A 27,741-nucleotide genomic window follows, 5' to 3' on the forward strand; every position below is an offset into this window, starting at 1 on the left:
ATTACTGATCTGCCCATGTCGGAGACGGCCCTTAGAGGGCAGTTTTGGTATATAATCACGCCCTTACACGTGTGATTTGGACATTTTTCCTCCCTCATTTCTCCCTTGTGATTGAAATAGACCCGAGATCTCAGACCAAAAACAAAAAAAACAAAAACAAAAGCAAATCGAAGCCATCGCTGAAATTCAGTCAGTTGTCTCCGTTTCTTCTATTGTTGATCAAAAATGCAGTCTACTCACTTGCTGCTCGAAGAACCCATCAGGATGGCTTCAATCCTTGAGCCATCGAAACGCGTAACCCAACCCTTCTCTTATTTCACGTTTCGTCGTTTTGAAAAATTTCTCTTTTATTTTTATTTTACTTCTTTCTTCTCTTTTCCTGCGTTTTTCTGGTAACAGAACTTTGCGGTGGAGCTTTAGTGGTGATACAAGCAGAATTGCTTTCTTTATTTATTTGTTTTCTTGGTGATCATGACTTGGGTGGAATTTTCTTGCAGAGTTTTTTTCCTGCAATGACGAAGATTGTGGGCACGCTGGGCCCAAAATCGAGATCAGTGGGCGTTATATCTGGCTGTATCACGGCTGGAATGTGTGGTATAAAACATTTTTCCTTCTTCCTTTGTTTGATTGCCGAGAAAATGAATACTACTACTACTACTATTATCGCCATCATTATAATTTGTAGCTAATGGGAAATTTTCATTTTTTTTTTTTGTTTTTCATTTTTGATGAAAATTATAAATATTGGAAAGTTTCAAATTTGTTCACATCTATATAGAGTTAATGACGGTTGCTTCTTTGTTTTAATAGGTGCAAATTTATGTTTGCCACTTATTCTCAATTGTTGAATTTGATAAGCTTTCGTAATGATTTCTTTTTTCTTTTTTTTGGTCAGTGGCACGGTTTGATTTTTCATGGGGTGATGCTGAATTTCATCAAGAGACACTGGAAAATCTGAAGGTGGCAGTGAAGAGTACCAAGAAGCTCTGTGCGGTAAGCTTGCCGTTCTGAACTGCTCATGAATGATGATTGATTATTGATTATTATTGTAAAAATTTATTTCATTATAGTCCACATGTCCAAGCACATTAATTAGGATGAATCTTTGTTAACTTTGTAGATTTTTGCTGAATTGGATTTGCTGTATTGACTTATTCTCGAAAGTTTTGTACCTCATAGGTCAGAAAAGTAAAACGCATGTTTGTAATTTTGTTTCCAGGTGATGCTGGATACCGTGGGTCCAGAGTTGCAAGTTCTCAATAGAAGTGAGCACCCCATTTCTCTTCAAGTAGACTCTTTGGTTGTGCTAACACCAAATCAGGAGAAAGAAGCCACTTCAAACTTGCTGCCCTTAAATTTTGGTGGATTATCAAAGGTGAGCAACAAGCTGTGCCCATTTTGGATGCTTAAATTATTGTCAATGAGAAAATGTTTGGGTTATTTCTTAAATATTATATAGGACACTACTAGCATCGAGATAAGAAACATGATTAGAAGTGAGTAAGTGTATGTCTTATGGACGCATAAAATGTTTTCAATGTGAAAAACATTTGTGATAATTCTGGAATATTAGCTAGGAAACCATTAGGATATATGCAGTAGTGTGCTGGTCAATGGAGTTTCTGCATGTCTTGGCAGTGAAAGTATATTAGAAAACATGATGATCTTAACAATATCAATCATAATTTGGTTTATATGGTTTATTAGAATGCCTTTTGTGAGTGTTTAGCTAGGCTGACAATTCCGGACAAAATTCTTAAGTGTCTCCTAACTAGATTTTTCCAATCCTTCTATGGACTACTTGGCTAATGGAGATCAATTTGTTGAATTTTTCAAGAGACCAAGGTTTGTAGTTGAGGTTGGAGTTGGATGGATTTGAATCAACCATTGTATTTAAATGTTGTTTTTTACTTAAAATATTTTTGAAGGAGTTAGGAAGATTTAGGAAGCATTTTTTTTACTAAGTGTTCAAAACGCCCTGTTTGTTCATAACGCCCTGTTCCAAGATCGATCCAGCTTTAGGTTGGATCGATCCAACTTACACTTTTTTTATGAAATCTTGTCCGTTGGATCAAGGCCTTCCTTCATTTAAAAACCCATAACTTTCTTCCTGTGTTGTAGAGAGAGACACAACAACAACCATACCCTTTGGTTCTCTTCTTCTTTCCTATTTTGGGGTGTTTGGTTGCCAAGAAAATCCAACTTTCCTACTGTTTTCCAAACTGTTTTCAATGGATATTCTTCAGAAAAAAATGGGTTGATTCTTTCCTTCATTCATCTCTCAATTTCTAATTTATTTGGGTTTGGATAAAAACTCAATTTCTTCTTGTGTGGATTCAAGAAGAGGCCGAGATCAAGTTTGGTGTGGACTCCAAGTGTGCTCCAGTAGAAGAAGGTGAGAAGCTGAAAGTGGAAGGTACTGGTCAAGTGGTCGGAGAAGAATTGGTAGGCTTGAGCTAAGTAAAACCTTGTATTCAGTTTTTATTCTTTATAGTGGATGTTTTTTATCGATTGTAGGTCTATGGTTTTTGATCTCTTCGGAGGTTTTCCACGTTAAAATCATGTGTTAACTGTCTCTTTCTCTCACTCTACTCTTTGCATTTGCATTTGCATGTGAATTACATTTATAAATTGTTGGGAGAGTGTTGGTGCATACGTACTTGATTGTGGATATCATGCTTTGTTGAAAAATTGTTGAAAGAGAAGTTTATTGACATTAAGAAATTCTAAGGTTTGGTAATCTTTGTTGGGAATTTTTTTTTTGTTCAACAACACCTATTCACACCGCCTCCCCCCCTTCCCCCCCTAGGTGTATTACCTTTTACCTTTGTCTTTAGAAAGCTTCAATGGAGCTGCCTTCTCAAGATGGTTTGCTAGCATGTTTGGCTCATAATCATGATAACTCATTTTTGGTTCAGAATTTTCAAACAGGTGAGGAGCTTTCATATTGATTGTCTTGCTTCTTGTATCATTTTTTATTATTCTTCTGTACTCAGGCAGTTGATCGTCTTGCCAAACTATAAGCCTCTTTTGCCAAATTGAGTTGGGAGGAATTCCTTCATTCTAGTAAACCTGGGGACTATATCTTTTACCCATTTTGTTGGTTTTCAGCCTTCTGTTAGGTTTGTTCTTCTTCTGCTTCTTAACTTGCTAGATCTACCATGAAAGTGTTTTGAAGGGTATGTTAGTTATTGATGTTCAAGTTGAAATGGCTTTATTCTAGCTACACTTTTCTGTTGGCAAAACTACCATAAACCAAAGTTTAATTTGTCCTTGCAGGCAGTGAAGAAAGGAGACACTATTTTTATAGGCCAGTATCTGTTTACAGGAAGTGAAACTACTTCTGTGTGGCTGGAGGTAAGGCTACATTTGAAGGATGAGTTCAATATCTGTTTAATCAATATACAGTTATTCTTTGGAAGGGACAGAGGACTTGATCAATTAAGCTAGGCATGCAAATTTACCTGATTTCTGAGTTAGTCGTACTTTCTCTTATCATTTCGTTAGAACAGATCAACATATACTTGGGAGATTGCTTGTCTTCTCATTTCACGTAAGCTTGTTTTATACAAGCAAGCCTCGAACAAGCATAAATAATTTGCGGACTTCCAATCTCTGACTTAAATGAGTATACAAGATTGATATCATAGAGTTATTTGCCTCTGAAGCTCAGTTTTTATGCTGCAGGTGACTGAGGTGGATGGGGAAGATGTGGTTTGCCTTATAAAGAATTCTGCTACCCTGGCAGGATCCTTGTACACATTGCATGTCTCTCAAATTCGTATTGATCTTCCCACACTCACTGATAAAGATAAGGAAGTAAGTTCTTTCATTTGAATAAATACTTTCTACTAATAAAACCAGCCTTCGTGCTTTAGTCTAGATTCCTTTTTTCCACTCTTTAGTGGTAGGAAAGGTTGACATCTATTAATAGAAAATGTTGTCCACAAGGAATCGACTTTAGAATAGTTTTTATCTTTTATTTTTATGTGTGCAATTGTGGATCTAGTAGCATGATCTTACACTTTTGGGGGTAATTATAACTTTTAAAATCTCATAATCTCAAGATTCTTTGTTTTGAATTTCTTCATTAACATGCTATAATTGAATCAGGATTTTTCAGTAATAATTCAATAGGTTACATTTTGTATTCATTCCAAATAGATGGTATAGTTTTGACTTTGTTAGATTCCTTTTAGGTTAGCTATATGATGACTTTGTTGGAATTTTCCCCTAAAAGGAAACCTTGTGCTTACCCAGATATCTTATCAAGTGCTTCTATGATATTCAGATGTTCATTTCAGGTTATAAGCACATGGGGTGTTCAAAACAAAATAGATTTCCTGTCATTGTCTTATACCCGCCATGCGGAAGATGTTCGCCATGTAAGGACTACTCCTACTTAGTATTTTCTTCTGGTTTATCTTTCTTATGTCAAGTTAAGTTTTCTGTCTTTGATAAGATATGTTGAATTATTTTTGCATGCACTCACTCTTCTGTTTTGTAGTATTCATGGTTTTCTACATTTGCTTCCTACTTTGATAGTATGCTTAGTATCTATCCTTGAGTTTGCTACAGTAAGTAATACTTTTCTCAGTTTCCTTATCCCGTTTAGTATGGATGTTCTTGCCATCATGCAGGCTCGCGAGTTTCTTTCTAAACTGGGTGATCTCAATCAAACTCAGATTTTTGCAAAGATTGAAAATATAGAGGTGCTGGACGTATACAACTGGCTTTCTGAAACAGTTTCAATTTCAGTAGCTTGAATGTGAATTAAGTGATATACATGATTAGCCTTTCAGACTAGTTCAAATTTATTATCTGTACCTGAATGTGATTTTCATTTTATTTTCCCAAATTTTCTATTAGGGCTTGAACCATTTTGATGAGATTCTACAAGAAGCAGATGGCATTATCCTCTCTCGTGGAAATCTGGGGATTGATCTCCCACCAGAGAAGGTAAGACTTGAAATTTGGACATGGTAATTGGTAAATAAAGAAATTTCATTCAATTTTGGATGGAAATTTTGAGGGTCATGCAATTCTGTATCTCTACATGTGCAAATTCTTACTTAAATGCACAAACTGAACATGTGTGCACAAATAGATGCCAATAAAAAATTACCATATGTATAGCTTAAAGTGATAAATTCAATTCATTGCACACTTATATCAGCTGAATGCTAGACACTTATATTTTCTCACATGGATATTTGTAACTTTTTTACTGAATTATACAATGATTCTTCTAATGTTGATTCTAAATAATGAGGATCACTTATCAATAGCAATGACAATAGTCATTCTCACTTTTCTAGTTTTCCTCTTTCTTTTTGTTTTCTGATTTTCTTGTTGATTCCCCACCTTTTGGTGTTGGGGGCAAAAGGAAGGAAGGTGTTGGGGTGGGGGCATCATGTTGGTTGCCAGTGGGGCTGTGTGCATGTATGTGCATTCATTGTTAATATCAAACTTTTTGCCTAGGAGGGAAAGAAATTGCAATTTCAATTCAAAATTTTACTGGTAATATTTCTTTATGGATTCTGCAGGTATTTTTATTTCAAAAGGCTGCTGTCTATAAGTGCAATATGGCTGGAAAGCCTGCGGTGATTACTCGTGTTGTGGACAGTATGACTGACAATCTGAGACCTACTCGTGCTGAAGCGACTGATGTTGCTAATGCTGTACTGGATGGTAAACACAGATTCCTAATGCAGAATAAGTTGATTTATGTGACTGTTAGTTGAGGCCTTTACTTATATTACTGCTGCTATTATAATACTATACTTATTTTGTAGAAAATGTCTTTTTCTCACTTTCGTATTGTTTGGTGTCATCACTATTATTGCTTCCTTGTAGTTCTTGTTCAGTATGTTGTCGTTACCATCCATATGAGTCTGCCCTGCTCCTATTAGGGTCTTACTTTTCCTGTCATTTTTTATTGGTTCAGGTAGTGATGCAATTCTTCTAGGTGCAGAAACCCTGCGGGGATTGTACCCTGTTGAGACAATTTCCACTGTTAATAAAATTTGTGCTGAGGTAAGTTCTTCATTGCTTTATGTAGCACTCTTGCCATGAATTCTAGTGCTTGATTACTTTGAGTCTAAATATGTTCTTTTTTTTTTTCCCCTTCTTTTTTAATCTGTTTATTGTCTACTGCTACTTGCAATATTGAAGCAATCCTCCATTTGCATCCTTATTTTACAATTTGTGACATGCTATTAGCTGATATAATCTAGTCCACATGTTATAGGAAATTTAAAATCTACTTGCCGATTGCCTTATATGGTTTTCTTTTTTTTTCTTTTTTTCTTGGTAGAAAATTATCATTTCATTTCATTGTAATAGGAAGTATAAAAAAGATGAGAAATCCTTAAATATATATAAAATCTTATCAAAAGAAGGATAGTAGGTCTATGCTAATTCAAAAGGCAACTCCAAATGTACAGCTTAACACGGTTATAAAAATGCTTGATATGAGTAAACAACTCATTGAGGCAAAAGATCTCCAAGAAAAGGATCCAAATATTTGGCTCCATGTTGCTAAGGCATCAACCACATGATTGGCCAAAGCGAGGAGTCCAACATAAGGAACATAGTTGTGAAATCTCCTTCCACTGAGAGATTAGAAACACCCGAAGCTCTAGTTGCAACAAATCCTCCAAAAGAGCGAGAATCTTAACCTACATCTTTAGAAAAAGCTCTTACCACTATAACAAGATGATTCATGAAAAAACCTATCAAAAGAAAAAAAAAAAAAGGGTGCTTCTTAAACAATTCTCTAATCCCTAGTCAGTTTGGGTTATCTAAAATGCATTAATCAAAATTTAGCTTAACAAAACCCATTAAAGGTGGTGTAGGAACTATCTCCTTTACCAACCTGGTGCTTCTGCCTCTAGGTTCCAATCTAGTAGTATAAGGCCCTTTAGGGTGCAACAAAGGCTTCACTAGTGAAGGCCTAAAGAGACGAAGGGATGCGACAAGTCCCCAAATTGCCTTCAAAGTCTTCTAATTGAAAGCTAAAATACTTTCTTGGAATAGAGGTTTCTAGGAGCAACAAGGAATTTGGATCTTATAGAGGAACTATACCCTTGACCTCTTTAAGGAAACTAGGATGTTAGGGTGCAAACCAATAGAAACACCCATGGAGCTAAACTACAAGTTTGGACGGAATGAAGGAGGGACACCTGTGGATAAGAGCAGGTATCGAAGGTTAGTCGGTAAGGTTGTCTACTTAGCACATATTATACCTAACTAACTTTCATTGTAGGTGTGATGATCTAAATAACTCATTTGCTGAGATGGGAGAGAGTGAGAGAGAGCGCGACGGTGAGGAGGGAGAAGATAATGCAGCGAATCGAAGAAGAAGGAAGGAGAGCAGTTTCATAGTGGAGTCCAAGGTGTTTGAGATCATATTAGAAGAAAGAAAAGGACAACTCCAAGTAATCATTGTGGAGAAGAAGAGAGGGGCCTCTTCATGGGTCCGATTGGGACCGGAGAGCCTAGGGTTCTTCGTGGAGGGTCTAAACCATTGCATTAAGGACGAGAAAGAGGGAAAATGGGGAAGGGGGTGGAAGGAAAAGGGGAGATCGTACTCCCTGATGCAAGGTATCAACCGAGCGGGGTGGTTTCTCCGGTTAGGGGTTGTAGATTCAGAAAGGAAGAGTTTCAGTATATTCATTTCGAAAGGCAGAGGGGACAAAGGGGGATGGGTGACTATGGCGGAGAAACTACTACAAATGCAAGGAGCTTTGGGCAAAAAAACAAATAAGCAGGAAGCAAGGGTCGTGGGGAAATCTACCTTGGAGAGATTGTATGCGGAAGTAGTGAAGAGACCAAGTTGGAGGGTTAATAATTCAGTCAGAGTGAAGGTTAGAAGGGAGGAAACACTCGGAAATCTGCGGAAACAGGAACATTGCATTGTTGTGAGTAGGAAATCTAGTGCAGCAGGAGGAGAGGACCTGGAGAAACTGGGGAGATTATTAGCAAACTCTTGGGGGCTGAAAGGAAAATTAGGGCTGGCAAGACTGGAGAAGAATAGGGTCTTGTTGGAGTTTGAAGCTCTGGAAGAAGCAAGACGTGTTCTATCCTCAGGGAAACGATTGTTGGGAGGGCTCCAGTTGGGGCTAGAACACTGGAACCCAAGGACCGGCTACTGGGTAGAGGAGGAGTTAAGAAATGAAGTCTGGGTCAAAATCGTTGGACTCCCAATCTCGCTGTGGAACTCGACAATTTTGAGAAGAGTGGGGAAAGAGTGTGGGGGTTTTGTTGCAATCGATCCTCAAACGGAGACGTTGAGGAGCTTCAGTGGGCTCGAATCTTGGTAAAAACGAAAGGAGATATTATGCCGAGTGTGTTGGAGATTGAAGTTGAGGAGGTCGTCTACTACCTTACTCTTTGGTGGGAGCTCAAACCGGTGCTGAGGAAGAACTTGGTGGATTGTGCCGATTCGCCGGCGGGGTTGCGTGTGGAGGAAGAGTCGGAGAGCACGAGGCTTGAGACGCTAACTCTGCTAGCTGAAGTGATAGGTGCGGAGGAGAGTGGGTTGGGCCGGGAGGTGTCTATAAACCGGGTCCAACACTCGACGATCCGGGACCGGGCCTCCCTTGATGTGTTGGTGCTTGGGCCTCCTACGTCAAGCCCGACCACGGGCTCAAAAGATGCGAGGAGGGCTGGTGGGCCTATCTTGCAAAATACATCTTTGGGCTTAAAGTTAAAAGAAGTTGTGGTTGTCGTAGATGGGCCAGAGGCAAGCCCATCGACTAGGTGGCGGGCTGAAGTGGTGGACTGCCCAAAGCTGGTTGGGTCTGTTGGCCTGGAAAGGGCTAGCCCAATCACACCCCTAGCCCAAGCATTAAGTAGAGGCCCTCAGGAGAAGGCCTGTCTTCTGGACTGCAATATTACCAAAAGTGTGAACTTCTCAGAAACGGAGCCCCTAGTTGCCTGGGAAATTGAGGACTTCAGGAAGCAGCAATCGAAAGTTAGCTACTCAGCGACAGACCGGGCTCTCGAAGAGGAAACTCTGAGGTATGGGTCGGTTTTATATTCTAGGGGAAAAAGGGCTTTGGGTGCTTCTCATCTTAATTCTCTTTCTTTTGATCGGGCTCCAGAGGGGGAGTTTTACGATCGTTCTGGGGTTATAGGGGAGGAATTCCGAAGTGAGAATACAATGTGGTTGACAGTGGAGGAGAGATCTAATGAGGATGGTAATGGCTGCTGGGACTTGGGAGAAGCTAATAGAATCAACGATAAGGCCAGAGTGCGGAGGGGGATTGTGGCATGCCCGAGGCCCAAGTTGTAAGAAATGAGAATGAGGAAAAATGGGAGGAAAGTAGTCTGGCAAAGTTCAGCCACTTTCTGGGGTTCCCGATGGAGGGATTGGAAAAGGAAATCCTAAGCTTCTTGATTAAAATCAGAAAGAGACAGGAGAGGATACACAGCAAAGAGCTTCTATAGAAGTCAAAGTTCGAAAGGGAGTTAAAGAGGTTGGAGTGCTCTGTAAATTATGAGGGGGGAAATAAGCAAAAAGGCCTCTCATAGGGCAAAGGGAGTCAAATCGCAGTAGTCCAATGAAGCTAAAGGTTCTGAGTTGGAATGTGAGGGGAGCAAACGATAGCTTTAAAAGGAAAATTATCAAGACTTTCATATGGAATCAGAAGGTTGATTTACTATGTATGTGAAAAGATAAGGGAGAATCCCTAATTTTTGTTATTAAAAACTATTAATAATACACATTGGACTTGGGTATATATATACATGCTAGTGGGACCCACAATACAATAAGGAAAAAAAAGGAAAAGTAAATAACAAATAACTGAAATAACTGTACACTATTTAATACTCCCCCTTAAGTTGGAGCATATATGTTATATGCATCAAGCTTGTTACAAATGTATTTAATTCTAGGACTTCTGAGAGATTTAGTAAAAATATGTGCTAGTTGATCATTTGAATTGACAAAACTAGTCGCCACACATCCTGATGCGATCTTCTCTCTAATGAAGTGACAGTCAACTTCAATGTGTTTGGTCCTTTCATGGAAGACTGGATTGGATGCAATATGTAAAGCGGCTTGGTTGTCACAGATGAGCTTCATCTGTTCATCCTTTCCAAATCTCAACTCCCGAAGAAGATGTTTCAACCATATGAGTTCACATGTTGTCAGAGTCATAACTCGATACTCGGCTTCAGCACTAGATCTGGCCACTACATCTTGTTTCTTACTCTTCCAGGATATTAGGTTACCTCCAATAAAAACACAATACCCGGAAGTGGAACGTCTATCTGTGGGTGAGCCAGCCCAATCTACATCTGTGTAACCAATAACCTAGGTATGACCTCGGTTCTCGTACAACACACCTTGACCTGGTGTGCTTTTGATATATCGAAGAATGTGGATTACAGGATCCCAATGGCTATCACATGGTGACTGTAGGAATTGACTAACAACACTTACAGGAAAAGAAATGTCTGGACGAGTAATGGTGAGGTAGTTCAGTTTACCTACAAGTGACCGATATCTCCCAGGATCTCCTAAAGGCTCCCCCTGTCCTGGTATAAGTTTGACATTTGGATCCATAGGAGTGTCTACCGGTTTACAGTCTAACATACCGGTTTCTTCCAAGATGTCTAAAGCATACTTTCTTTAGGAAAGAATCACACCGGAACTGGATTAAGCTATCTCAATACCTAAGAAATACTTGAGTTTCCCCAAGTCTTTAGTCTGAAAGTGGGTGAAAAGGTGTTGCTTTAGTTTTGAATACCATTTTGATCACTGCCTGTAATGACGATGTCGTCCACATAAACTACCAGATAAATACACTGCCCTAAAGAGTTATGATGATAGAAAACGGAATGGTCTGTTGTACTGCGAAACATGTCAAACTCCTGAACAACAGAACTAAAACGGCTAAACCATGCTCGAGGAGATTGTTTCAAGCCATATAGAGAACGGCGTAACCTGCACACTAAACCAGACTCCTCCTGAGCAACAAAACCAGGTGATTGCTCCATATAAACTTCCTCAGCAAGATCCCCATGAAGGAAAACATTTTTAATATCCAACTGATAAAGCGGTCAAGAACGCATAGCAGCCATGGAGAGCAATGAACGAACAGAAGTTATCTTGGCAACAAGAGAGAAAGTGTCACCATAATCAGACCATAAACCTGAGTATAGCCTTTCGCAACTAAGCGGACCTTAAGGCGATCAACCTGACCATCAGAGCCAACCTTAACTGTGTAGACCCAACGACAACCAATTGTAGATTTACCAGAGGGTAAAACAACAAGATCCCAAGTGTCATTGGAGTGTAAAGCATCCATTTCATCTACCATTGCCTAACGCTAGCCTGGATGGGAAAGAGCCTCAGGGGTGCTCTTGGGAAGAGAAACAGAAGATATAGCAGAAACAAATGCAGAATAAGGTGAAAATAATCGATGGTAACTCAAAAAATTGTAAATGGGATGAGGATTACGAGTAGATCGATTACCTTTTCGAAGAGCAATGGGTAAGTCAGCAGAAGGAGGCAGAGCCGGGGCAAGAGAAGCCGAAGGGATAGGAAGTGAGTCAGCAGGTACCTTGACCAAAGGAGGAACAGTGACACGATGACGGCGATGATAAACCTGGAGTGGGCGAGAAGGCACTGCATTAGATGGCGAGGTGAGGTGATAGAGGCCTTGAGACTCACGTCTTATGCCAATCATCTTCCCCGTACTCTGGTCCTGCAAGGTCACAAATTTATCAGAAAAAGTAATAGAGCAATTAAGAGTACGAGTGATTTTTCTGATGGAGATAGGATTAAAGGAACACTCAGGAGTATAAAGGACAGAAGTGAGAGGTAGAGAAGGGAGAGGATGTGCCAAACCAATGCCTTTGGCCACAGTTTGAGAACCATTAGCTAAGGTAACAGTAGGTAAGGCAGAGGTAGTAGTAATAGAAGAGAAAAGATCCTTATTACCAGATATGTGATCAGAAGCATCAGAATCTAGAATCCAAGGTCCAAGAGAAGATGTGTGGGTAAGACAAGCAGAAGCATTACCAATCTGGGTAACAGAAATAACAGAAGCTGACTTGGTGGCCTGATAGAGGAAATAGTCATCATACTCATTGTCAGTGAGGGAAATACCCTGAGATGTGGAGGAGCTTGGAGGCTGAGGTGGTTGAGGATCAGATGATTGGGCCACGTGGGCAGTGCGGAGAGGCCGCCCATGTAACTGATAACATTGATCACGAGTGTGGCCAAGCTTATTGCAATAGGTGCAATGAGGACGTTGGCCTCTACCTCGGTTACCATTGCGTCCTCCTCGAGAGTTAGTTTGAGAAACTAACACAGAAAAATCTGAAGTGTTATTAGATGGTAAAGTCTGAGTGGAGGAGATACGGAGGAGGCGAGCAAACACATCATCCAAGGATGGAACGAAGGAACTGCCAAGAATCTGATCGCGGACGGTCTCAAGATCTGAACAGAGGCCAATAAGCGTAAGAACCATGAAGAACTTGTCAATCTATGTTCGTTGATCCCCAACATCAGTAGTAAGAGGCATCATGGTCAAGAATTCCTCCTTAAGAGAGACAATCTGGCCAATATAAGTAGATAAATCCATTTCTTGTTGTCTAACATTGACAATAGAAGAAGTCACCTTATCAAGACGTTGGATATTATTCGTGTATAACCCTTTCGCCTGATTCCAAAATTTAAAGCATGTTTTGTAGGCTCGAAGATGAAGCAGAATCTTAAGATCAACTGATTGCCATAACACACTACATAACTGTGCATCTATCTTCCTCCATTGTACTCTTTAAACCTCAAGGATATCCGCCTCCTGCGTAACAAGGCGATCCTCATAACCTTGACCCATAAACCAAAGCTCCATAGAGGCAGACTAAGACAAATAATTTTCACTGCCAACCAATTTCTTCGAAGTAATCATAGGAGATCCAGATATAATAGAGGAAAAAATGAAACTTTTAGTAGTCATATCTACTTATTTGGAAAACGAAATATGTTTGGATCGAAGAGAGCCCTAATACGGCTTCAGATCACGGTTGAAAGAAGAAAAACCGAGGATCCGCGGCTGTAAGAGACCAAATAGTAAAGAAAAAAAAAATGTGGCACTACTGGAAGGGTAGAAGAACACTTCCTAAGACACGTGCAGGGCTCGGGGTGGAGAGGAAGTCACTAGAGGTGGTCGAAAAGGCTGTTTAGAGGGCCAACGGAGACAAAAACCCCAAAAAAATGCACTTGCAGGGCTCGGATGGCACAAGCACAGAGGGAGAGTGGCTAGACGGCGCAGGCAAGGCTGGAAGTGGAAGCGCGTTGCCGGAAAGTGTTCCACGCGCCCTCACGTGCTAGCGCGTGAGGTTCAGGCTACCGGAGAAGAAACACGCATGGCCGGCGCATGACTAAGATTCTCCCTCCGGTGTTGTGACAAAACTTGAAGATCTCCTCTTTGCGCAATTGATGGTATGGTCGGTGTCGGAAAAGTCGCCGGAAAAATCGCCGAGGGTGAGGGTTTTCTGACGGCAATACGGTTGACCGGAAAGCTTTAGGAGATGGGGAAGGTGACCGGAATGAAACACGGTCACTGAAAGGTTTCCCAGAATTGATTCACGGATAAACCGGAAATAATTAGGTTTTTTTTTTCTCCCTAAACTCTGATACCATGTGAAAAGAGAGAAAAAAGGAGAATCCCTAATTTTTATTATTAAAAACTATTAATAATACACATTGGACTTGGGTATATATATACATGCTAGTGGGACCCACAATACAATAAGGAAAAAAAAGAAAAAGTAAATAACAAATAACTGAAACAATTGTACACTATCTAACAGTATCCAAGAAACAAAATTCAACCTATGTCGGAGGGTGTTGTGAGAAGTTTAGGCTCGGGGAGATTTTTAGATTGGAAAGCTCTGGATGCGGAGGGGGCTGCGGGAGGTATCCTAATCTGCTGGGACAAAAGGTCGTTGGACATTTTGGACTGGGAGGAGGGCCAATTCTCCTTATCCTGCAGGTTCAAGAATGTAGAAGATGGGGTTGTCTAGGTGTTCACGGGAGTTTATGGTCCGTTCACCAAAGTGGAAAGTGAATGTCTGTGGGAAGAATTTGGGGCGATTAGAGGTCTTTGGGAAGACCCCTGGTGCCTAGGAGGGGATTTTAACATCACCCTCCTCCAAAGGGAAAGGAGCAATCAGAGGAGAATAACTTCAGAGATGAGGAGATTTGCTGAGATTGTTGATGAATTAGGCTGGTGGATCTTCCGTTACAGGGGGGAGAGTTCACCTGGAGTGGGGGTTCTAATAACTAGTCCTGGGCTAGACTGGACAGGTTTCTTGTGTCCTCTAGCTGGTTAGATCATTTCAGTGGAGTGTTCCAAAGTAGGCTGCCCCGGCCTGTTTCTAATCACTTCCCAGTCCTTCTTGTGGGGGGTGGGATAAGAAGAGGTCCCTCTCCTTTCAGGTTTGAAAACATGTGGCTCAAGGTTGAGGGCTTCAAAGACCTTATTCGAAGCTGGTGGCGGGGGATGGAGGTTAGGGGTAGTGCTAGTTTTAAACTGGCTGTTAAGATGAAGGGAATCAAACAGAACTTGAAAGTATGGAATAGAGAGGTGTTTAGGAAGCTGGACTATAACAAATCTTCAGCTCTACAGCAAGTGGATTTCTGGGACCGGGTGGAAAGTGAGAGAAGTTTGACAGTAGAGGAAACAGAGTTAAAAAAGGAAGCTGAAGAAAGTTATAAAAAGTGGGTGTTTCTAGAAGAAATTCATTGGAGACAACTTTCAAGGGAGGTCTGGCTAAGGGAAGGGGACAGAAATACGGGCTTTTTCCATCGTATCGCAAATGCCCATCGTAGAAACAACTCCCTGGTCAGAGTTAAGATTAATGGGGAGTGGCTCTCAGAGGAGCAGGAAGTGAGGGAAGGAGTTGCTAATGCTTTCCAGTTGTCGCTTTCAGAAGATATGGGATGGAAGGCTGATATTGGGAGGCTTCAGCTAGATCAGATCAATCAGCAAGAAGCGGAGAATCTGGAGATTCATTTTTCAAAGGCTGAGATTCATTCGACCTTGATGGAGATGAATGGGGACAAAGCCCCTGGGCCGGATGGCTTTACTGTGGCCTTTTGGCAAAGCTGTTGGGACTTCACTAAAGAGGAGATTATGGAAATGTTTAAGGAATTCCACGAGCATAGTTTTTTTCTTAAGAGTCTCAATAACACTTTCCTAGTCCTGATTCCTAAGAAAGGTAGGGCTGAGGACCTGGGAGACTTTTGACCTATTAGCCTTTTGGGAGGGCTCTATAAATTGTTGGCTAAAGTGCTAGCTAATAGGCTCAAGAAAGTGGTAGGAAAGGTGGTTTCCCCTACGCAGAATGCCTTTGTGATGGGAAGACAAATTCTTGATGCTTCCTTAATTGCAAATGAGATGATAGACTCGTGGTAGAAAAGAAAAGAAAAGGGGTTCATCTGCAAATTGGATATAAAGAAAGCTTATGACAGCATTAACTGACAGTTTTTGTTGAAGGTATTGCAAAAAAATGGGCTTTGAGTCAAAGTGGTTGGGGTGGATATGGAGTTGCTTATCGTCAGCCAAATTTTCAATACTGGTTAATGGGGTTCCAGCTGGCTTTTTCCCAAGTTCTAAGGGGCTTAGACAAGGAGATCCCCTATCTCCTTACCTCTTTGTGATGGGAATGGAAGTGTTGGATGTTCTCATTAGGAGAGCTGTTGAGGGGGGATTCCTGTCAGGATGTAGCATTCGGGGTGGTAGAAGATCCCCTATGAACATCTCCCATTTATTCTTTGCTGATGATACAATTGTGTTATGTGAGACTAGCAAAGAGCACCTAACTCATTTAAGTTGGATCCTATTCTGGTTTGAAGTTGCTTCAGGTCTAAGGATTAACTTGGCCAAAAGTGAAATCATCCCAGTTGGTAAGGTGGATGAGGTTGAAGAGTTGGTAGTGGAGTTAGGATGCAGGGTGGGATCCTTGCCCTCTTAGTACTTGGGGCTGCCCTTAGGGGCTCCTAATAGGGCTACCTCTGTGTGGGATGGGGTGAAAGAGAGAGTGAGGAGGAGACTTGCGCTTTGGAAACGGCAGTATATTTCCAATGGGGGGAGAATTACCCTCATAAAAAGCACTTTGTCTAGCATGCCAATCTATCAAATGTCTCTTTTTCGGATGCCCAAGATTGTTGCTAGAAGGTTAGAGAAAGTGCTCCTGTGAGAGAAGGGGGGGGAGGGGGGGGGGAAGAACTTGGAGGGGAAAACCCATCTAGTTAAATGAGAGGTGGTTTGTACGGATAAGAATAAGGGAGGGCTAGGCCTAAGGAAGTTAGCCCTGTTGAACAAAGCCTTGCTAAGTAAGTGGATATGGAGGTATGCTTGTAAAAAAGACAGTCTTTGGAAACAAGTAATCATGATGAAGTATGGGCAAGAGGGTCTTGGATGGAGGACAAAGAAGGCCAACGGGGCGGTTGGAGTAGGGGTTTGGAAGGAGATCTTGAAAGAATCTACTTGGCGCTGGGATAATATGGCGTTCTTAGCTGGGAAGGGTACCAAAATTAGATCTTGGACAGATATTTGGTGTACTTGTACAATGCTGTCCCATTGTTTCCCCCATCTCTTTGTCATGGCTGCTCATAGGAATGCAACGGTGGAGGAAATGTGGGACCAAAATTCTGGTCAAGGAGGTTGGAATCTAATTTTTTTGAGGGACTTTAATGATTGGGAGTTGGATATGGTAAGGGATTTGATCCATGTTTTGAGGGGTCATAGGCCTTCTTTGGAGGAAGACTCAGTTTTTTGGAAGGGAGGAAGAAATGGACGGTTCAAGATCAAGGAAGCGTATAGCCTGCTGGCGAATCCTAATGACACCGCTTTCCCTTCAAGGTGTATCTGGGTGGATAGAGTTCCAACCAAAGTCGCTTTCTTCGCTTGGGAAGCGACATGAGGGAAGGTGCTTACTCTTGATAGGCTCCAGAAAAGAGGGTTACAACTCCCAAATTGCTGTTTTGTGTGTGGTTGTGAAGAAGAAAATGTAAATCATATTCTTATACACTGTATAGTGGTCAGAGTCCCGTGGGATATTGTTCTTGGGTTAGTAGATGTTAAGTGGGTCTTTCCAGAAGCTGTAAAGGAGGTCTTAATTAGCTAGAGGGGCCCTTTTGTGGGGAAGAAAGGAAAAAGGTTTGGAAATCCCTCCCATTGTGTATTTTTTGGACGGTTTGGAAGGAGAGGAATAGATTAGCCTTTAGGGGGGGGGGGGTGTGTTGAATATCCAGAAACTCAAGAATTTTTTTGTTTGTAATTTATAGAGCTGAGCTAGATTGTATATAGGTGAGGAGTCTCTCTCTCTTATAGGCTTTTTGGAGTGGTTAGCATCCACTTAAGGGGTGGTGAGTCTCTCTTGGTTTTTTGTTTTAGAGGCCTTAGCCACCTTGTATACCACCTATATGCTGTGTGGCTTTTTGCCTCTTCTTTAATGAATTTTTGGTTTACTTACCAAAAAAAAAAAACTTTCATTGTAGGTGTGGTAAGCCAATATATGCATGTACTATGTGGGAAACATTTAGAGGAAGTGAATAGAATGTTGAGGCACACGAAGATGACTACAGGAAAGGGATTGTTTTTTGGGATGAGAGTAGAGAAGAAGATTGAAGCTTTCATTGATGCTGATTGGGCTGGGTTAGAAGAAGATAATAGGTTTACCTCGGAATATTGTACATTTGTTTGAGGAAATTTGGTGACATGGCGAGGTAAAAAGCAAAGTGTAGTTGCTGGAAGCAATGTTGAGGCCAGAGTTTAGGTCTATGGCTTGAAGGATTTGTGAAATGATTTGGTTGAAGCTACTACTAAAGGAGTTGAAGATGCCCTCAGAAGGTCCTATGAAACTCTATTATGACAACAAAGTTGCCATAAGTATAGCTCACCACTCAATCCATTACAACAGAACAAAGCACATGGAAATTGCTCGTCATTTAATCAAAGATAAGATAAAAGAAAGGCTAATATGCATCACCTACATTTCTACGAACCAACATACTGCAAACACCTTAACAAAAGGTCTGCCAAGACAAAACTTTAAGGATCTGACAAACAAGCTAGGGATGTTGGACATTTTTTCCTAGCTGTAGGGGGAGTATAGAGAATATTGATTAGGATCAAGTTTGTTATGTTAGTTTTATTAATATTCTGTTTTAAAATTTAAAATATAGCTGTTGTAGGTCTGAAGTTTTAGTTCCTACTTTCTAGGGATAGGGATTTAGCTTGGCGATTCTATCTGGTTGTTAGTTTTTCTCTATAAATGTACTGGTTGTTCATTCAAATAAATTAAGAGAGCTATTTCATTTATTTTCTAGCCTCTGTTAACAGTTGGGCACAAGTGCAATAGTAGATTCATTGTTGGTGGAGGGATGCGTTTGTTCTTTGGAGGTTCAAAGATTTGGGCCTTGAGAAAAACAGTTGCAACATAATAGAAATTTTCTAAATACAATCATTGGATACTTTAGCAATAAATAAATCTAGAATCAAAAATTTTAAGGAGCAACAGTCAATATTTGATTTAGTAATTAGAATATTGTTCTTCTCTAGAAACATAAAATTTGAGCAAGTGTGCAGTTACCATATTTTGTTAGAAACCCGTACAGATATTTACAACTAGAATCTATTGGGCACTTGTTCCTTCTTTGTCCAAATTTTCATAGGGTCTGACTAAGGTTGTTTTCCATGGCTGGAACTCATCTGGTGTGGAATTGCTAAATGGTGGTTATTTCCTTTTAAGGGCTTGAGCCAGGAGAATGAGAAGCAATCTACAGAAATGCTATTTCAGCCACTTTTTGATGTTTTGGCTGGAACAGAATGCTTGGATTTTAGTGGAAAAGTAGGAAGCTTTTTAACTGTCCTTTGGTTGTTTATGAGCAAGGAGTTTGCATGTCTCCCATTGAGTTTTATTAATATGACTAGAAGAATTATGTGCTCTCCTAACTGGAGGAGAGAGGCTACTTCATTCAGTGGGCTTCTCCCTCCAATAGTAGACTGAAGTTAAGCTTGATGATGCTCATTATAGCCTTAGGTGAGATAGCAACTGCTGGGGAGGAGGGGGGAATGCAGCAGAGGTTTGAATTGTTAGAGATTATAGGGGGTTAGAGTTCTTATCTTTCTCAGGACGACCATTAATGCTGCTTTTTTAGCTGTACTAGAAAGCTTAAAAAGGTGTTATGTTTGGGGATTAGGAATCTCCCTTTTATTTTGTTATATATATATTTTAAGTGACTGGGATTTAGAATCTCATTGTTGAAGGGGATCCATAGGTTGTTATTTCTTGTGCTAGAGTAGGGGAGTAAGGGCTTGTGGCTTTATGATATCTGGACAAGGAGAATTCTTCACATTCCAAAGAACATGGAAACCTTCTTCTCTTGGAGGCCCATGTTGCCTAATTCGGAGGCCAACATGCTGGCAAGAAGGAAGCTGGATCGCCTGAGTCAGTTGTAGGGGTTCACTACTCCTCTTGAGGTGTTTGTTGAATGATCACTATTTTCTTGTTTGAGTAATTCTTGTTTCCTTTACTTGAACAGTTTTTGGTCTGTCCTTGTACATCTAATATTTAAATTTGGCTTCTATCAAAAGGAAATTTGCAGTCATGATGCCTTTTCTTCCTATCTTATATCCTAAATTATTACATGAAACCATTTTAGTTTTTATTTTTTATTATTATTATTTTTTTTGTGAGTCCAATTTGTCACACCTGATTCTGGAGTCATGATTATGTAAGGGTAGAACTTTGATGCCTTCCAGATTTTGGATACGAAGCATGGAATTAAGACTATAGAGCAGGATTTTCACCTAATTTAGAAGTTTGATGCAATTATGCTTTCTTGGCCCATAAATGGTTCTCTGCAGTTCCAAGGAAACAAGGGTGCTTCATTCTTGGATGCACATCACATGAAGTAGTTTTTAGCATATGTTTTAGAATTTGAAATGTCTTCAAGAAAAGCAAAGTCTTTGCTCACCCCCAGATTTGTTTTTCCATAATGTTTTTATATCATCTTCTGGAGCAAACTATCAATTGAAGTAATGTCTGCAGGCTGAGAAAGTTTTCAATCAGGATTTCTATTTTAAGAAGGCTGTCAAACATGTTGGAGAACCGATGACCCACTTGGAATCTATTGCTTCCTCTGCGGTATTTCTTAAGATTCCAACCCTTGATCTCTTCACGTTCTTATAATGTTAGATTTATTACTGTTCCATAGAAGTGAGTTAACTTTAGCAAAATGAACCTTGAAAACCCTAATATAGATGTATTCTTTTTTCTATATCTAGGTACGTGCAGCCATCAGCGTGAAGGCATCTGTCATTGTTTGCTTCACTTCAACCGGGAAAGCTGCAAGGTCCCTTTTTTTTTAATGATGAATTTTTTAATATTCTTATTGCTTGGGGATTTCAAAACATTTTTTTTTCTTTTTTTCTTTTTTTATTTTAATTTTTCATATGCAAGTTGCTTTTGCATAATCTGCCAATAAAAAATAAAACAAAATTGCTTTTGTATTATCCATAATATTAAATATAGTTTTCTGCAAGTTATTCCTCATATACATGTTCATTTGATTCTCTATATTATTTTGTATTAATGCAGATTGATTGGAAAGTATAGGCCAACAATGCCAGTGATATCTGTTGTCATCCCTCGGCTCAAGACAAATCAACTCCGCTGGACTTTTAGTGGTGCATTTGAGGTACATTGCTTTTGTATGACCTGGGGCCTATTTGGAAGGCTTCTCAAATACCAAAAGCTGTGCTTGGATGAACATCCGAACACAGCTGGGGCACTTTTAACGTGTGTTCGTGAGCATCAAGTTTGTTTCCCATGTTCTGATAGATTCTTTAATAGAGGAAATGATTGCCATGTCTTGATTTACAGTTCTTGAAGACTAAAATATGCTAGATATGCAAAAGAATAGAATACTTTGGGCTTCTATATTACCTTTTTCTGGAACATTATGAGACATTTTATTAATGTTGCTTAATCTATGGCTTCCACTGCAGCGGGTTTGTTTTACCATTTTCATAACACATGCTTCAATGTAGGAAATTTATTTCCTGATTCTATTGTTTTTGGCTTCTGGTGCTTGGAAAACAATTCTATTGAACATTTACAATGGGAAGAAAGTTCCTTTCTGCTTTCAGTACATGCCTTTTAAAATAACAGTACTGGAGAAAGTGGAAGCTAATCAATTGAAATATCTTTGATTGCTTTCTTGTTTGCACTATTTTTTATGATGAACCTAGAAAAGCAACTAATAGCATATTTCACCATCTTTTGTATGGGGAGTGTTGAGAGAGAGAGAAAGAAGAAAAACCTTTAATTCTCATTCATATAATATCTACTTACAATTGAGAGAGATATATATATACAAGGCTAGGAGTCCTAACTACCATACATGTGACCTATATTAACAAGGAAAGATAATATACTATAAATACATTATATTCAACACTCCCCCTCAAGCTGGAGCATATACGTCATATGCACCAAGCTTGTTACAAATACATTTAATCCTAGGACCTCTGAGAGATTTAGTGAAGATGTCTGCTAGTTGATCATTTGAATTAACAAAACTTGTAGCAACACATCCTGATGCGATCTTCTCTCTAATGAAATGACAGTCAACTTCAATATGCTTGGTCCTTTCATGAAAGACTGGATTGGATGCAATATGTAATGCGGCCTGGTTATCACAGATGAGTTTCATCTGTTCATCCTTTCCAAATCTCAACTCCCGAAGAAGATGTCTCAACCATATGAGTTCACATGTTGCCAAAGCCATAGCTCGATACTCGGCTTCAACGCTAGATCTGGCCACTACATCTTGTTTCTTACTCTTCCAAGATATTAGATTACCTCCAATAAAAACACAGTACCCTGAAGTGGAATGTCTATCTGTGGGTGAGTCAGCCCAATCTGCATCTGTGTAACCAACAACCTGAGTATGACCTCTGTTCTCGTACAATACACCTTGGCCTAGTGTACTTTTGATATATCGAAGAATGCGGATTACGGCATCCCAATGGCTATCACATGGTAACTGTAGGAATTGACTAACAACACTCACAGGAAAATAAATGTCTGGACGAGTAATGGTGAGATAGTTCAATTTACCTACGAGCCGTCGATATCTCCCAAGGTCTCCTAAAGGCTCCCCCTGTCCTGGTACAAGTTTGACATTCGGATCCATAGGTGTGTCTACCGGTTTACAGTCTAACATACCGGTTTCTTCCAGGATGTCTAAAGCATACTTCCTTTGGGAAAGGGCCACACCAGAACTGGATTGAGCTATCTCAATTCCCAAGAAATACTTGAGTTTCCCCCCAAGTCTTTGGTCTAAAAGTGGGTAAAAAGATGTTGCTTTAGTTTCTGAATACCATCCTGATCACTGCCTGTAATGACGATGTCGTCCACATAAACAACCAGATAAATACACTGCCCCAAGGAGTTATGATGATAGGAAACTGAATGGTCTGCTGTACTGCGAAGCATGCCAAACTCTTGAACAACAGAACTAAAACGGTCAAACCATGCTCGAGGAGATTGTTTCAAGCCATATAGAGAACGGCGTAACCTGCACACTAAACCAGACTCCCCCTGAGCAACAAAACCAGGAGGTTGCTCCATATAAACTTCCTCGGCAAGATCACCATGAAGGAAGGCATTTTTAATATCCAACTGATAAAGAGGCCAAGAACACACAGCAGCCATGGAGAGAAGCAAGCGGACAGAAGCAATCTTGGCAACAGGGGAGAATGTGTCACCATAATCAGAACCATAAACCTGAGTATAGCCTTTAGCAACTAAGCGGGCCTTAAGGCAATCAACCTGACCATCAGGACCAACCTTAACTGCATAGACCCAACGACAACCAACTGTAGATTTACCAGAGGGTAAAAGAACAAGATCCCAAGTGCCATTAGAGTGCAGAGCAGTCATTTCATCCACCATTGCCTGTCGCCAACCTGGATGGGAAAGAGCTTCATGGGTGCTCTTTGGAAGAGAAACAGAGGATATAGCAGAAACAAAAGCAGAATAGGGTGAAGATAATCGATGATAACTCAAAAAATTGTAAATAGGATGAGGATTACGAGTAGAGCGAGTACCGTTCCGAATAGCAATGGGTAAGTCATTAGGAGAAGGCAGAGCCGGGGCAGGTGAAGCCGAAGGGATAGGAAGTGAGTCAGAAGGTGCCTCAGCAAAAAGGGAGAGGAGCAACAACACAAGGGCGACGATGATAAACCTGAAGTGGTCGAGGAGGCATAGCATCAGGTGGGGAGACAATGGGAATGGGCAAGACTTCAGAAACAGGAAGAGACTTAAAAGTGGTGGAAAAGAATGGTGAGTCCTCAAATAAGGTGACATCAGCGGAGATAAAGTATCGATGAGTCTCAAGGGAATAACAACGATAACCCTTCTGAAGTCTGGAATATCCCAAGAAGAGGCACTTCATGGCTTTGGCGGAAAGCTTGTCCTGTCCAGGAGTGAGAATATGAACAAAGCAAGTACAACCAAAGACACGAGGAGGAAGGAAATAAAGTGGTTGGTCAGGGAAGAGAAGAGAGTGAGGAATCTGATCGTGTAAGACAGAGGAGGGCATACGATTAATCAAATAACAAGCGGTAAGAACAGCGTCCCCCCAAAAACGAAAAGGAACATTACTATGGAGGAGGATTGTACGAGTTGTCTCAACAAGATGTCGATTCTTGCGTTCAGCTACCCCATTTTGTTGAGGAGTATGAGCACAAGAAGACTGATGAAGAATCCCATGATGAGACATAAACGAAGTAAATGGGGCTGAAAAATATTCCTTGGCATTGTCACTGCGTAACACACGAATAGAAATATTGAACTGGGTTTGGATTTCAGCATAAAATTTATGGAAAATAGAGAATAACTCAGCTCGATTTTTCATTAAAAACAACCAAGTACATCGAGAATAGTCATCAATGAAAGTGACAAAATACTAAAATCCTAAAGTAGACGCAGTCCAACAAGGACCCCAAACATCAGTGTGGACAAGCTCAAAAGGAGACTTTGCCCGATTATTCAAACGCTTTGGGAACGAGACACGAGTATGTTTCCTAAGCTGACATGACTCACACGGAAGCGACGACAAAGTGGAAAAACGAGGGACCATCTTCTAGAACTTGGAGAGACTAGGGTGGCCCAGACGATTGTGAATGAGGAGAGGAGCATCAGTGGAAATGCAAACTGCAGGAGATGAATCCGAGGTGAGGTGATAGAGGCCTTGAGACTCACGTCCTATGCCAATCGTCTTCCCCGTACTCCGGTCCTGCATGGTCACAAATTTATTAGAAAAGGTAATAGAGCAATTAAGAGTACGAGTGATTTTGCTGATGGAAATAAGATTAAAAGGACATTCAGGAGTATAAAGAACAGAAGTGAGAGGTAGAGAAGGCAGAGGTAGAGAAGGTAGAGAAGGCGCGTGAGATGCAGCCGCCGGCCGGAAAATTGCGCGTGGCCGGCGCGTGGATGCTCTTTTGGTGTCGGTGCCTTCACAAAAGTTGGAGATCTCCTCCAGGCGCTCCTTCTGGTATGGTCGGTGTCGGAAAAATATGTCGCCGGAAGTTTGCCGGAAAAGTTCGCCGGCGGTGAGTGGTTTCTGACGACGATCCAACTGACCGGAAAGTATTGGGAGATGGGGAAGGTGACCGCAATGAAACACGGTCACCGGAAGGTTTCCCGGAGTTGATGACAAGGGAAATAGGAAAGAATTAGGTTTTCTTCCTTGGCTCTGATACCATGTTGAGAGAGAGAGAAAGAAGAAAAACCTTTAATTCTCATTCATATAATATCTACTTACAATTGAGAGATATATATATATACAAGGCTAGGAGTCCTAACTACCATACATGTGACCTATATTAACAAGGAAAGATAATATACTATAAATACATTATATTCAACAGGGAGACAAGGACATTTTCACACCAAAGCACAAGAGAAACTGCTAAACTACTGTGGAATAGTTGATTTAATTTATTAAATTACCTCAATGTTTGATCTTTCTCCAAGTGTTATCCATCTAAGAATTATACCAGGAATGAGTCGTTGCATTTGTCGTTGTTTCATCGTTATGCGATAAGCATATAAGTACTCTATGTAATGCATGTTAGGAATTTAGGATCAGTCCTGCATTTTCCCAGAGGAAAATTCACCTCTATGACAGCTATGTTCATTGTCAGGTAGAAAATTACTATGTGGTCCAGGCTCTATTTGGAGAAACAGTTGATGAAAAACCCAGATTGATCTGACCTACTAGAAAAAGTTATTTTTATGTAACTCCACAAACTTGCCTTTGTGGATGCCTATCAAGAAAAATGAACGTCTGTTATGAATGAGATTGTTTTTATTTCTTGTTGTGTTGTTGTGTTCCACTTAATTTTATTCATTTGCACTACATAGATTCTTGCTTCAAAACTTTGCTTTGTCCAATTGAAATTGAAGCTTATCATTGTTATCTGTTCCCTTCAATGATACTGTGCACAGGCAAGACAATCAGTCATAGTGAGGGGCATTTTCCCCATGTTGGCAGATCCTCGACATCCGGTAAGATTTGTTAAGTTTGTGTTTTCTGGGTTTAGAATATCCTTTCATTGGAGGGTGAAAAGAATACGAGAGAACTTATCTATTTAAAAAAAAATATATATATATATATATATATATATATATATATATGTGAGGGTCATAATAAATGGAGTGTTTAACCAAATTTAAAAGGGTGCTTAGTAAATCAACTTAATGACTTAATATGTCATTAAATATATTAACTATGTTTAGTGCAATAACTTATATAGAAAAAGGCCTTAATACAATTCAAGGGGGCAATTCTTTTGCCTCCCTTCTAATTGGCCCTAAAGTGAGTTTGGATAAAGTCAGCATATATTTATACCTATCTCAGCATGTCATTGTACTCTAAATTTCTACCTTATATATGAAGAGAACTTCAAAAACCAGGCTTAGATCGTCAGAAATCCAGATGAAACTTGTCTGGACATGGCAAACAGACCTTTGGTTCTTCCTTTGCACCGTCAGAGCTAATGATGTTATATTTGACACTATTGTTATTTGGTGTACACAATTATTAGTTGGAAGTAGCTTTGTGTGTATCAAAAATGTTTGTGGTAGGATTCTTTTGCCCCCACGGAGCTATTGATGTTAGGTGCTGTACAAAGTAATCAATAAAGATCTCATACAACCGTTATTTAATGCACATAATTATGGACATAGTTGGGGGTGTAGCTAACATGGACATAGTTGGGAGTGGAGAAGCTCATTATTTCTGTTTGAACTGGTCTTATATGCTTTAGTTGAGTCACTTATAGAGGAAAGGATGAAGCTAGTTCAGGAGAAAATGACTGTGTGTTGCTTAGATTGCATCAATCAAATTAAATTGCTTTTGGCTCTTAACTTTTTGCTGTGCCCATGGGCAGCAAGTCCAATTTCTTGTTTTCTCTTTCCTGCTTTGTACTTGAATAATATATTTATGAAACATCATGTTAAGCCTGATCAGAGATACAGTTCTGGAAGCCTGCACTGCATGAAGCATTGTGTTGTGTTGACAGCAAAGTGTTCATCTTCCAAACCTAAGGAACCACTTATTGCTTCCCTGGTTTTCAAAGAAAAAATTAGTAGTGGGCTCCTTTCCAGGAAGGGCTGGTTGTCATGTGGACAAACGTTTCATCCATCTTATTCTGTGTGAAATACGAGTCAATTTTGCCCAGTGGAATTAACCTACTTTTGCTTTGATTTGGCAGGCGGAATCAACAAATGCGACAAATGAGTCAATTCTGAAGGTTGCTTTGGATCATGGGAAAGCATTTGGTTTCATAAAATCTCATGACCGAATTGTTGTTTGCCAGAAAGTCGGCGATGCATCTGTGGTGAAGATCATTGAGCTTGAAGATTAGTACTTGTACTGCTCCTCGTTTTTAACACCTTTTTGTTTTTGAGATTGGAAAGCCTTGTCCATGGCCTGCTAATTCTCCAGAGTTTGAGAGAAGAGCTTGTCTATATGGCTATGTAATAAGATTGTACACCAAAGGTATTTCCGGTTGTTGTGAATAAACTCAGTTGAAGCCATGGTACCAAATTCATATTTAATGGTACCCATAAAGGTCCTTTTCTGTTGTACCCAAATGAATCAGCCATCAATAAATCCTGTTCCACAGTTAATTATCCTTCACTTGTATATTTGTATTTTCAGTTCCAGATAAAAATTGTCAATCTTTGCTCGTAATTGTTAATAAGCAAGCTGATTTGAACAAGGTTGTTAATGGTTTTTGGGGAAGCATGGGTTGGTTTAATCCAGAAGTTCTATAGCATGGCTGCAGTTTGATTTTGAAGGGCCAAAGATTCAGTATTTTTGGGGAAAAGAGGGGCTATTATTTTATGGGAAGAGTATTATGCGTCCATGTTTTGAATCATTGAATTCTTGAGAATTAATCATGATTATTTAGGGTATATTTGGTTATGAAAAAATTTGAAGGAAAATGGGAAAAAAAATTAAGTCAATAAATTATTTTTATATATTATTTCAAATTCATTTTACCTATTTTATCTAAAATTAAATAATTTTAAAAATATATAAATGTCTAACTAATTTTAATTAAAATTTATTTTATTTACTATTTTTTTATTGTAAAATGAAATATAAGAAAATTATTTTTCTTAACT

The 27,741-nt window shown here is 39.9% G+C and overlaps 1 protein-coding gene across 2 annotated transcripts; it reads left to right on the forward strand.

Annotated features, from left to right (window-relative positions):
- Positions 1-130: 130 nt before the first annotated feature.
- LOC117928630 (pyruvate kinase 1, cytosolic-like) lies at positions 131-27,245 on the forward strand. Of its 2 annotated transcripts, XM_034848569.1 has the most exons (16): positions 132-294; positions 498-594; positions 896-993; positions 1,220-1,375; positions 3,280-3,357; positions 3,688-3,819; positions 4,305-4,385; positions 4,641-4,712; positions 4,870-4,959; positions 5,547-5,691; positions 5,948-6,036; positions 20,083-20,178; positions 20,319-20,386; positions 20,632-20,731; positions 25,555-25,614; positions 26,823-27,245. In XM_034848569.1, the coding sequence occupies exons 1-16, from the start codon at positions 226-228 to the stop codon at positions 26,973-26,975; spliced, it is 1,584 nt and encodes a 527-aa protein (XP_034704460.1). In that variant the 5' UTR covers positions 132-225; the 3' UTR covers positions 26,976-27,245. The 2 variants fall into 2 exon arrangements, with proteins under 2 accessions (XP_034704461.1, XP_034704460.1); XM_034848570.1 differs by lacking the exon at positions 25,555-25,614 and having other exon boundaries at positions 131-294.
- Positions 27,246-27,741: the final 496 nt, after the last annotated feature.

The sequence above is a fragment of the Vitis riparia genome, chromosome 13, assembly GCF_004353265.1.
Source record: "Vitis riparia cultivar Riparia Gloire de Montpellier isolate 1030 chromosome 13, EGFV_Vit.rip_1.0, whole genome shotgun sequence".
Classification (NCBI taxonomy): domain Eukaryota; kingdom Viridiplantae; phylum Streptophyta; class Magnoliopsida; order Vitales; family Vitaceae; genus Vitis; species Vitis riparia.